The 12,243-nt window shown below is 46.8% G+C and overlaps 1 protein-coding gene across 4 annotated transcripts in view; it reads left to right on the top strand.

The window, feature by feature from the left end:
* The window catches only part of TNC (tenascin C), a 94,454-nt gene that overhangs the window by 28,514 nt on the left and 53,697 nt on the right, over positions 1 to 12,243 (top strand). For all 4 annotated transcript variants that reach the window (XM_065879281.1, XM_065879283.1, XM_065879284.1 and 1 more), the window contains 5 exons: positions 1,446 to 2,855; positions 4,151 to 4,414; positions 5,504 to 5,619; positions 6,376 to 6,532; positions 11,594 to 11,863. In XM_065879281.1, coding sequence (XP_065735353.1) covers positions 1,446 to 2,855; positions 4,151 to 4,414; positions 5,504 to 5,619; positions 6,376 to 6,532; positions 11,594 to 11,863 — 2,217 coding nt within the window. The remainder of the gene's footprint in view (positions 1 to 1,445; positions 2,856 to 4,150; positions 4,415 to 5,503; positions 5,620 to 6,375; positions 6,533 to 11,593; positions 11,864 to 12,243) is intronic.

Below are 12,243 nucleotides of genomic sequence, written 5' to 3'. Positions count from 1 at the left end.
GACTTACACAGTAGGACTAATGCTAAAGAATGGGTTAAAAAAAAAAAGGTTAAGGCAGTGCTGTCCATTAGAACTGTAACCTGAGCCATGTATGTAATTAACTTTTCCAATAGTCACATTAAGGAAAGAGAAAAGGAACAGGTAAGAATGGTTTTAATCACCTATCCAATATAAGTACCTAATCTTTCAGCTTGGAATCAATACAGAAATTGTTAATGGACATTTTACATTCTTTTCTTTTATGCCAAGCCTTTGAAATCCAGTGTGTATGTAGTTCCCAGTTAGAGCACACTAGCCACAATTCAGTTGTTTAGAAGCCACGCGTGTCTGGTGGCTACCATACTAGACAACGTAGGTTTAGATTCTCACTCTCCAAGCCAACTTTTTTCTTAAAATTGACTTCCCTCCTGTTCTCAGGAAGGAGATAAAGTGTGTTGATTCAACTGTATTTAGATGCAGAGAAAATGGAGTGAGTTTTGTTTGTTTCTCCTCCTCGGCTCCATGGAGACCACAGCAGCCACTGCTGCAAGTTAAGCCAAGACATAACAGAGACTTCAAACAGCCAGAGTCACAGCAGCCCTGACCACGTATTCCTCGTATTCACCCACCACCGCAGCTTTCAGGATAGAGAGGAAAAAAGATGGAGGCACACGAGCTTTGTGAGGGCTGAGCCCAATGCAAAGCTGTCCTAACAGAATCAGAAAGCCACTCCTTAGCTGCCTCATTTCAGTTACAAAAAAGTCAGAAGGTTTTGGTCACATAAACACATATAACAACTTGAGTCGACCCAAAGCACTCTGCAAAAGGAAGTCACAGGAAGCACAACAGCAGGTCCTTAATGTCCTCGTTCAACCTGATTTACCCAGGGAAGTGGGCCATTGGTCCCACCTGACCGACGAAGAAACAGCTCCAGAGCGTCTAAGATTTTTTGCAAATGCAGCTACGGAGTGGAGGCATCAGAACTGAGTTCAGTTCAACAGTTATTTCTTGGTGAAACACTTATTCTCCTGTATGTCTGACCTTGGCTAGGTACGGAAAAAGTAACAACACAGGCCAGCATAATGCATTGCACAGGCAGTGATTCGTAACCTTTGGGTCACGGGAATACTTGAAAATTTGATGAAAACTATGGGAATTCTCCCCAGGGATGGAAATACACACACACACACACACACACATACACACACACACACACACACACACACACACAGAATCTGCCTATGAACCTACAATTTCAGAGAGTGCAGGTTAAGAATTCCCACCTAGTACCATTAGATGAGGCCCCCACTGATTTCACACAGTAAGCAAGTGGGTTTCAAGCCAGATGGGGCCTGAGGGTGCAACCCTGCTCTGGCTGAATCTGAATTTGGGTCTTGTGGCTACAAACCAAGAAACTGGGCTGCTGGTGCTCAGAGGAGAGCCTCTGTTCTCTTCCCTCCCTGCAGGCCACCTGGACACCAAACCCTTCTGCAGCGGCCGGGGCAACTTCAGCACTGAAGGCTGTGGCTGTGTGTGTGAACCGGGCTGGAAAGGCCCCAACTGCTCTGAGCCTGAATGTCCAGGCAACTGTCACCTGCGAGGCCAGTGCCTGGACGGGCAGTGCGTGTGTGACAAGGGCTTCACGGGGGAGGACTGCGGCCAGCTGGCCTGCCCCAGCGACTGCAATGACCAGGGCAAGTGCATGAACGGGACCTGCGTCTGCTTCGAAGGCTATTCGGGGGTGGACTGCAGCCAGGAGCCCTGCCCGGTGCCCTGTAGCGAGGAGCACGGCCGCTGCGTGGACGGCCGCTGTGTGTGCCAGGACGGCTTCGCCGGCGAGGACTGCAACGAGCCCCTGTGTCTGCACAACTGCCACGGCCGCGGGAGCTGCGTGGAGAACGAGTGCGTGTGCGATGAGGGCTTCACGGGCGACGACTGCGGCGAGCTCGTCTGCCCCAACGACTGCTTCGACCGCGGCCGCTGCGTCAACGGCACCTGCTACTGCGACGAGGGCTTCGCGGGTGAGGACTGCGGCCAGCTCGCCTGCCCCAACGCCTGCCACGGCCGCGGCCGCTGCGACGAGGGCCAGTGCGTGTGCGACGAGGGCTTCGCGGGTGCGGACTGCAGCGAGAAGCGCTGTCCCTCTGACTGCCACGACCGCGGCCGCTGCCTGGACGGGCACTGCGAGTGCGACGACGGCTTCACGGGCGCGGACTGCGGCGAGCTCCGGTGTCCCCGCGACTGCAGCGGCCATGGCCGCTGCGTCAACGGGCAGTGCGTGTGCGACGAGGGTCGCACCGGGGAGGACTGCGGGCAGCTGCGGTGCCCCAACGACTGTCACGGCCGCGGGCGCTGCGTGCAGGGGCTGTGCGAGTGCGAACTCGGCTTCCAGGGCTATGACTGTGGCGAGATGAGCTGCCCCCATGACTGTCACCAGCACGGCCGCTGCCTGAATGGCATGTGTATCTGTGACGATGCCTACATGGGTGAGGACTGCCGGGAGCTGCGCTGCCCTCGGGACTGCAGCCAGCGGGGCCGCTGCGTGGACGGGCGGTGTGTGTGCGAGGACGGCTTCGCCGGCCCCGACTGCGCAGACCTCTCCTGTCCCGGCGACTGCCACGGCCGGGGCCGCTGCGTGGACGGCCAGTGCGTGTGCCACGAGGGCTTCACGGGCAAGGACTGTGGGCAGCGCAGGTGTCCCGACGACTGTCACGGCCAGGGCCGCTGCGTGGACGGCCAATGCGTGTGCCACGAGGGCTTCACTGGGTTGGACTGCGGGCAGCGCTCCTGCCCCAACGACTGCAGCAACTGGGGGCAGTGCGTCTCCGGCCGCTGCATCTGCAATGAGGGCTACGCCGGAGAAGACTGCTCCCAAGGTGAGTACCAGTGCTCCAGCGAACTAGCGTGATGACAGCCACCATCAAGTTGGCGTGTGCTGGAGAACTCCGTGTTATACCAAACACACACACACACACACACACACACACACACACACACACACACACACTGACTCCTTGACTTACCTGTTACAGAGCTACCTATTGGAGGGCTCAGAGGCTCAGACAGGTTATGGAATTGTCCCAAGGACACACAGCTTATATATCACAGAGCTGGTACCTGAATCTGGGTAACTCATCTACGCTGAGTTTAACACCCAGTGCCCACGAAGAGGGTAGATGAAACGCTCACCTCCCTTTTGCTAAACATCAACCTTCTTTCCTACTCTGTATTGACACGGAACCAATAATGAACTAAATCCCTCATTTGGATGGAAGTAAAAACTCGGCTAAATTGAATGGACAGTGAGATTACATAAAACAAACAGTTTTCAATGCACATTCAGCTAAAGATGAAGTGCTGATCACCTGTGAAGCAGGCCCGTCTCTTAAATCACCTTTTCGTTGCTGTCTTTTATCCCAAGGACTGTGAGTGCCTTAAAGGAGCATTACCCCAGCAGTTAGCACAGGGCTTGTGTTCAGTAAGCAGACACTGGTTGAGTGAAAACACAGCAAAGACTGATATTGCTCATGTTTAATGAGGGTCTTCTTTGTACTTCCCTCATCCACCCTTATATACCTGTCGTAATGGAGACTTTCTGCCTTGATTAAAGCCACTGGCACATAAAAACAAACACGGCTCTGTGTTTGACATGGCCAAGCCAGGGAAGCCTGGTTGGAAGGAAGACCAAGCTGGCTGGGAGGAGAGGTACATTCCAAATTTGATGAGTAAGTCCCTCTGCCTCACTCACCTCTCAGAAAAGGAAAGAGTGGGACCAGACGAGCCTAAAATACCCTTCCAGTGCTAAGAATGTATGACGTGAAGTTCAGAGCAGAAAGCTAAGCCCAGGTGGCACTTTCCCATGCAGATGGCCTGAATGTGAACTAAGGTCCAGGGAGTGGAGAAGCCGGAGGGGCCAGTTCACAAAGAGCCCTGAAGGCCACGCTGCAGACCTGGAACGTTAGCCTGAAGGCAAGGGATGGCCACCAAAGGTTTTGAAGATGGGTCACAGCAGGAGGGTCCTTGATGAGTCTGCGTTTTAGAAAGTGGAAGCTGGATTTCAGGGCTCCGTGACTGGGGGAAGAGACAGGTCCAGGGAAACAAACCAAGAGGGAATTCACTGAGTGCGTTATGACACCATCTGACCCAAACTGTCCTTCCTTATTCTTGCCAGTGTCCCCTCCCAAAGACCTCATCGTGACAGAAGTGACAGAAGAGACCATAAACCTGGCCTGGGAAAATGAGATGCGGGTCACAGAGTACCTCATCGTGTACACGCCCACCCACGAAGACGGCCTAGAAATGCAGTTCCGCGTCCCTGGAAACCAGACGTCCACCACCATCCAGGAGTTGGAGCCTGGCGTGGAGTACCTTATCCGCGTGTTTGCCATCCTGGAGAACAAGAAGAGCATTCCTGTCAGCGCCAGGGTGGCCACTTGTGAGTGAGCAGAACACCTCTTGGCAGCCTCAACAGCCCTCCTCCTGTCCAGTACAGAGCCCCCCCATATGTTACTGCCTCACCTTTGCCCCTGTAGCTCTATGGCTGTCTTTATGCGGTTACACTAGTTAAAACTCTGGAACCCAGTTAAGCCCAATGAAGTTTTAAAAAATTTTATTGACGTATAGTTGATTTATAATGTTGTGTTAATTTCTGCTGTACAGCAAAGTGATTCAGTTATACATATATATGTATTCTTTTTCCTATAACCCATTGATTATGTTAAAGAAAGTCCTCACATACTAACTCATTTAACTCACAATAACCCTATGAGACAGGAGCTACTGTTAACCCATTTTACAGATGAGGAAACTGAGACTCTGAATGGTTAAGCATCTCATCCCATATCACACAGTTAATAAGTGGTAGAGATAGGATTTGAACCCTCACAGTCTTAAGTACTCTATTCTACTACTACCTTTCTATGGAGCTCACTGTCTAAATATTTAAAAAATACAAAAGTGGAAACATCAAGGTTCAAGTTATTCTTCCTTTAAGAGTCCAACATGAGAATAATTACCTCCACTCCTAAAGCAAGCTGTGGCTAGAAATTGGTTCTTTTGTGCTTAGTAATAGTAACATCGGCTGCTTTTATTAAACTTGTGCTTCAGGCCAGGGACCATGGCCAGCAGTCACTGTGGGACTCAGCAGTCTCAAAGCATTCCCAAGGGGTAGGCATACTTAGCTCCTTCTCTTGGATGAAGAAACTGAGGTTCAGGGCATTTTGTTAACTCAACCAAGCACACAAAAGTCGTGATGATGAAGCTGAGATTCTAGCCCATCTATATGATTTCAAAGTCTATTGTTATATTAGGTTTAAGCATACGAAATGGCCAGTATTCAATCATATGGTTGGTCCTTATATTGATATTAATTTCCATGATGCCTCATAGTAGACGGCATCCCAGGAGAACCCTTAAATAGACTCCAGCTCTGACAGACAGCCCTGTGGGGTTTAGCGGAATCATGTCTGTCCGCTCCATCACACATGTAGTCATCTCTACCTCCTCTCTGTGCTCTTCCTGACAGACCTGCCTACACCTGAAGGTCTAAAATTCAAGTCCATCAAGGAGACATCTGTGGAAGTGGAGTGGGATCCTGTGGACATCGCTTTTGAAACGTGGGAGGTCATCTTCCGGAATATGGTAAGGAGCACAGAGGAGTGGGCGCCTTCGACCACGAGAATCTGAAAGATGCTCACGGGGCTCTGTAGACTTTTCTATCAACTCACTTCCTTGGCTTTTGGTGGGGGACAAGGCTCTAAGTAGCCCCTGTGCATCTGCATCTATTTTTAAGTGACTTAAGAAGTCAATAAGCACAGCACTTAGGGCTGAGAGCCTAAGTAAGTAGATGGCAAGTCATCTCTATGTTCCGAGTACCCATTACAGTCTTAACAAATCTCCACTCGGAGGCAAAGAAGTTAAGAAATGGTCTCTTTCTCAGAATGCGTCCAGGCATATCTGAGATTGAGTATCCTTTCTCTCTGTGCCTAAAAGCACATGTGAGGCAGGAAAGTGGTCCCTGAGTTCAAAGTCAGGCTCTGCCTCTTACTAGCTATGTGGAAGATGGGGCAATGACCTGACTTCTGGGATGCTGGCTTCCTCGTCTATGAAAAGAAGGATTGATTTGGTGGCTCCAGAGTTCCTTTGGTTCTCATGCCTGTCATTTGACTTGAGTGTCAAAGGGGTGAGTAGAGAGGTCTGTGGGAGGGAGAAACCAACTTGAGAGATGTATTCATGTCTCTATATCCTCAGCACTTGCCATGCTGATCAGATGCTTAGTAAGTGCCTAGTGATAGATGAAAGAATGAAAGAGGAAGGCATGAATACAAAATAAATGAATCACATAAATGAAGGAGCTGGTACCTCCTTAGGTCTTACAAAGGTGCCTCTATATTTCAGAATAAAGAAGATGAGGAAGAGATCACCAAAAGCCTGCGGAGGCCGGAGACCACGTACCGGCAAACTGGCCTGGCTCCCGGGCAAGAGTATGAGATATCTCTGCACATCGTGAAAAACAATACCCGGGGCCCAAGCCTGAAGAGGGTGACAACAACCCGTGAGTATCACCTTTAATACCACTGACACAAGGATAAAGCTGATTGTACTGCAAAGCATCTCTGGTTGATAATGTGCCCTCTTACAGAGCATCTGTATCAATTAGCTTTTTTTTTTTACAAATTTATTTATTTTATTTATATTTATTTTTGGCCGCGTTGGGTCTTTGCTGCTGCGTGCGGGCTTTCTGAAGTTGTGGCGAGCGGGGGCCACTCCTCGTTGTGGCACGGGGGCCCCTCATCGCGGTGGCCTCTCTTGTTGAGGAGCACGGGCTCTAGGCATGCAGGCTTCAGTAGTTGTGGCTCACGGGCTTGGTAGTTGTGGCTCACGGGCCCTAGAGCATAGGCTCAGTAGTTGTGGCGCATGGGCTTAGTTGCTCCGCGGCATGTGGGATCCTCCTGGACCAGGGCTCGAACTCGCGTCCCCTGCATTGACAGGCAGATTCCCAACCACTGTGCCACCAGGGAAGCCCTCAATTAACTTTTGCTACATAAAAAACAAGCTCCAAACTTTGTGGCTTGAAATGATACTTTTGCACATTGGTGATTTGCGGTTGGACGGTTTTTCTGTTCTTGACTGGACTCACTTATGCATCTGTATGGGCTGGGGGCTGGTTGGCCCAGGATGGCCTCAGCCAGGATGGTGCCCTTCTGCCTCACATGGTCCCTCAGCCTCCTGTGGGCTAGCCTGGGCCTGATCTCACGGCGGCTGAGCAGGCTCACAAAAGACACTGGGTCACTTCCATCAAAGCAAATCTCAAGGCCAGTCCAGATTGAAGGGGTGGGGGAAAAGATCCATCTCTTTATGTGAGAAGCTTCAAAGTGACATTGCAAAGGGGCACTGATACAGGAAAACAAATAAGTGAGACTCTAGAAAATAATCTACCATACTATCTGATTTACTATTATTACCCAGTCCTATGGAAAAGGTAGGGACAATATTAATGCTATTATTTTTCAAGAGTCAAAACTGAGGCTTAAAGAAGCTGAATCAGTTTAACTAACACCACATGGTTAATACTATCAGGGCCAGAATTTTAAGCCTGGGTTTACTTTTATGACTTTAACCCCATTACCGGTAACGTTGACTAGGCTCTGGGTTATGTAGAGTGTTGATTCCATGTCTTCAACAGGAACTTAAATAAAATGTGACTCAGTGCTAAAGAGATCAGAACTTCTTGGGTGCAGAGTAAGATTTGGCACTGCTAGATCATTTGGTGGGGGGAATAAAAATCCTGAATTTGGAGTTGTTCTATCAAGAAGCAAATTTTTATAAATAAATAAGCAAATAAAATTGTTTTGCACTGACATTTGGGAAAATCTCTTTATCTTCTTCAAGATAGCATACGTGCCAACTATTTAAGGTACTGACTCTTCTTGGCAGGGGGTGATTGGAAAATTTAAATCTGTTTACTAATGACAAGAAAGAACATCTTGCATTTAAATATTTGCACATTTTGTTTAACTCAGATCCAATTCATAAGATTGTCCTTTTTATAAGCAAGTGTTTTCCATCATCCTGACAGCATCGCACTGTGGTAGGTAGAAGGTGGGTACCAACCAGAAAAAGTCATTAGATCACCAGAAAGCCATAGAAAAGATTAAGCAAATGCTTATTTGCTATAGAGACGGCCCATTGAAAATACAAAAGACATTTCTTTCATCTGCCCTTTTCTTTTTAATCTAAATTTAGGGATTGGCTGCTTTATTTTCTTCTTCTTGAAGGACAAACATCCCAACATTTGAAGTTTCATAATCACATAAATAACAACACTGAGAGGCAGATACTTACCTGTTTATCTTGCTGATACCTGATCTTTTTCCAGATTTAAAGGATCTTAAAAATTTCATATTTAGCTCCTTCCCTCTCAGCTCTATATAGAGATTGTATGACAACCATTTCTGATATGTAAATATTTTTGAAAGCCATCATTTAAAGGAGAAAGAGCCTGGGCTTTGGATCCAAACAGTCCTGAGCTTGAATTTCAGCTTCACCAATAACCATCACCTTGGGTAGATCTACCTTAGACCCACCATCTGGAAACCGGGTTCATATACCTTCCTACGGCATAGGCATGAGAGTTAAGACTTAAACGACAAAGCACTGTGTTTGGCACATAGTGAGCACAAGACAATGTTAATCTCCTGCGTTGAAGGGTTCTGAACCTAGGGCGAGATCGGTGTCCTTGACTGTATCTCAACTTCTTTAATAAAAGGGCTGTTAAGAAAGGTAGTAGGTATGGTTCAGGTGTTTCCTAGCACCTTGAAGATCATAGGATGGGAGGCTTCACTGCTGTATTGCAGTATTATTTGCATTGTGGATTTCACGGCTTCAACATCTGTGAGCTGAGACTAATGTATCAACTCATAGAGTTCAAAAACTAGACTCTGCAGGTTTCTCACAATCAGCTATGAATTATTTCTCCTCCTCATTCCCTTTATAAAACCAAGTTCCTTACATTTGATATTGTTTCCTCAACCAGTGCTGAAATCACAAACTTAACTATTTAAAAAAAAGAAGAAACATTGACTGAATGCTTTAATATCTTAATTTTCAGCCTGGTATGTTTTACTGTATAATATTTTAATGCATTAAAATTATCTAATTAGGAAAAAAAAAGAGTAAAGATAAATGGCAAAGCCTGATGCTACACTCGGGATTCAAAAAGGTCAAAGACCGGGGCTTCCCTGGTGGTGCAGTGGCTGAGAATCTGCCTGCAATGCAGGGGACATGGGTTCGAGCCCCGGCCTGGGAAGATCCCACATGCCGCAGAGCAACTAGGCCCGTGAGCCACAACTACTGAGCCTGCGCGACTGGAGCCTGTGCTCCGCAACAAGAGAGGCCGCGACAGTGAGAGGCCTGTGCACCGCGATTAAGAGTGGCCCCCGCTTGCCACAACTAGAGAAAGCCCTCGCACAGAAACGAAGACCCAACACAGCCAAAAATAAATAAATAAATATTAAAGGCAAAGAAGAAAGGGGAAATTGTAGATAGAGTAAGGATCTAGTTTAAAAAAAAAAAAGGTCAAAGACTGACTCTCTGAATGACCCTATCTAGATTGTATAATACGGTTTGAATAAACTGTGAGAAATTTGTTACAGAATAGTGAGAAAAGCACAATACTAGGAAGCTCTTATTTTTGATTGTGGTAAGAACACTTAACCAGAGACCTACCCTCTTAACATGTTTTTGATTGTGGTAAGAACTCTTAACCAGAGATCTACCCTCTTAACATGTTTTTGATTGTGGTAAGAACACTTAACCAGAGACCTACCCTCTTAACATGTTTTTGATTGTGATAAGAACTCTTAACCAGAGATCTACCCTCTTAACATGTTTTTGATTGTGGTAAGAACTCTTAACCGGAGACCTACCCTCTTAACATGTTTTTGATTGTGGTAAGAACTCTTAACCGGAGATCTACCCTCTTAACATGTTTTTGATTGTGGTAAGAACTCTTAACCGGAGATCTACCCTCTTAACATGTTTTTGATTGTGGTAAGAACTCTTAACCGGAGATCTACCCTCTTAACATGTTTTTGATTGTGGTAAGAACTCTTAACCGGAGATCTTAGCCTCTTAACATGTTTTTGATTGTGGTAAGAACTCTTAACCGGAGATCTTAGCCTCTTAACATGTTTTTGATTGTGGTAAGAACTCTTAACCGGAGATCTACCCTCTTAACATGTTTTTGATTGTGGTAAGAACACTTAACTGGAGACCTACCCTCTTAACATGTTTTTGATTGTGGTAAGAACTCTTAACCGGAGATCTACCCTCTTAACATGTTTTTGATTGTGATAAGAACTCTTAACCGGAGATCTACCCTCTTAACATGTTTTTGATTGTGGTAAGAACTCTTAACCGGAGACCTACCCTCTTAACATGTTTTTGATTGTGGTAAGAACTCTTAACCGGAGATCTACCCTCTTAACATGTTTTTGATTGTGGTAAGAACTCTTAACCGGAGATCTACCCTCTTAACATGTTTTTGATTGTGGTAAGAACACTTAACCGGAGACCTACCCTCTTAACATGTTTTTGATTGTGGTAAGAACTCTTAACCGGAGACCTACCCTCTTAACATGTTTTTGATTGTGGTAAGAACTCTTAACCGGAGACCTACCCTCTTAACATGTTTTCACGTGCACAGTAGAGTAATGTCAACCAGAGGCATAATGCTGCACCGCAGACCTCTAGAACTTAATCATCTTGCAAACTGAAACTTTATACCCCTAGGGGAAGGAGTATGTGTTTATCTGTTTGCAACAGGGTCAGACAATGGTTCTTGTTAGAAAGGGACATATGAGTGGGATTTTGAAGGATGAATAGGAGATTTTTAGAGGGAGAGGAGCAATCTCAGGAAGAAGAAACAGAGGAACAGCGAGTGTAGAGGCCGGGGGTGAGAAACAACATGGGGTGCTCTCAGAGGAGAAGTATGCTGTCAGAGCAGGAAGCCCAGAGTGGGTGGGGCAGGAGGTGCGCAGCAGGGCAGGAGGAAGGGCCAAGATGCGGCCTCAGAGACACGCAAGGCTTGAGATAGCCGTGACTTTCTTTCTTGAATTATTTTCATCAAAACTAACTTTCCATGCATTGTCAAGACAGTCATTGCCTCACTTTTCTGTCTCATTATTTGGATAGAGAAGTTACCAATTAGGGAGTTCTGCCTAATTAAAAAACCATAGAGGCTAAGTCAATGCTTTTCGAGTGAAGTAGCCCGTACGTGCGTTTCTTCAACTCGTGATGATGATGATGATGATAATAATATAGCCACAACCACTTATCATACAACCACGACATTGCAGGCCATGTGCTAGATGCGCCACATGCATTATTTCCCTTAATGTTTGAAAAAACAGAAACCCTACAAGATAATTGTCATCATCCCTACTTACAGCATAGCAAACAGGAAACTGAGGTTCCGAAAGACAAAATAAGGTCAGTTGGCCAGTATGCACCTGAACGTACGCTCACGGATCTGGAAGGCTACAAGCCCTCTTTCTGCTCAGCCTTTGGCACTGGCCCTGACCTCTGAAACCCCTCTGTCCTCTGCCTGTCACAGGCTTGGACGCCCCCAGCCAGATCGAAGTGAAAGACGTTACGGACACCACTGCTCTGATCACCTGGTCCAAGCCCCTGGCCGAGATCGACAGCATTGAGCTCACATACGGGATCAAAGATGTGCCAGGCGACCGAACCAGCATCGACCTCACACACGAGGAGAACCAGTACTCCATCGGGAACCTGAAGCCAGACACAGAGTACGAGGTTTCCCTCATCTCCCACAGGGCCGACATGTCTAGCAGCCCCGCGAGAGAGACCTTCACAACAGGTAACGGGCCTCCCCCTGCTAACAGCCCCAGGAGAGGAAAGATTGCCAGACTCCCATCCCCACTACATGTCGGGGTGTCTTCCAGGCTCCTTTTACAGTGGAAATAATGGAAAGGGGATTTTCATTCCTTTAAGTTTTATTTTAAAATACTGTAGCAATTGATTGATTAATATTACCGCAAATAACCTTCTAAGGCAAAAGAAAGTTTTTGCCTACATAGAAGATTCTGGTCTGAGATTCTCAGACATTTTGGTTAAAACAAAATTTAAATAAATATTTTAATAATAAAATGCAGTATATGGAAAACATAAATGACAAAGATGCCTTCTAACCTCTTAGCCTACAGCACTATCTTAAAAGTACCAAAGTGTCAATCATTC

The sequence above is a fragment of the Phocoena phocoena genome, chromosome 6, assembly GCF_963924675.1.
Source record: "Phocoena phocoena chromosome 6, mPhoPho1.1, whole genome shotgun sequence".
Classification (NCBI taxonomy): Eukaryota; Metazoa; Chordata; class Mammalia; order Artiodactyla; family Phocoenidae; genus Phocoena; species Phocoena phocoena.
Note: the sequence above shows the minus strand (reverse complement) of the source record. Positions and strands in the feature narration are given on the sequence as shown.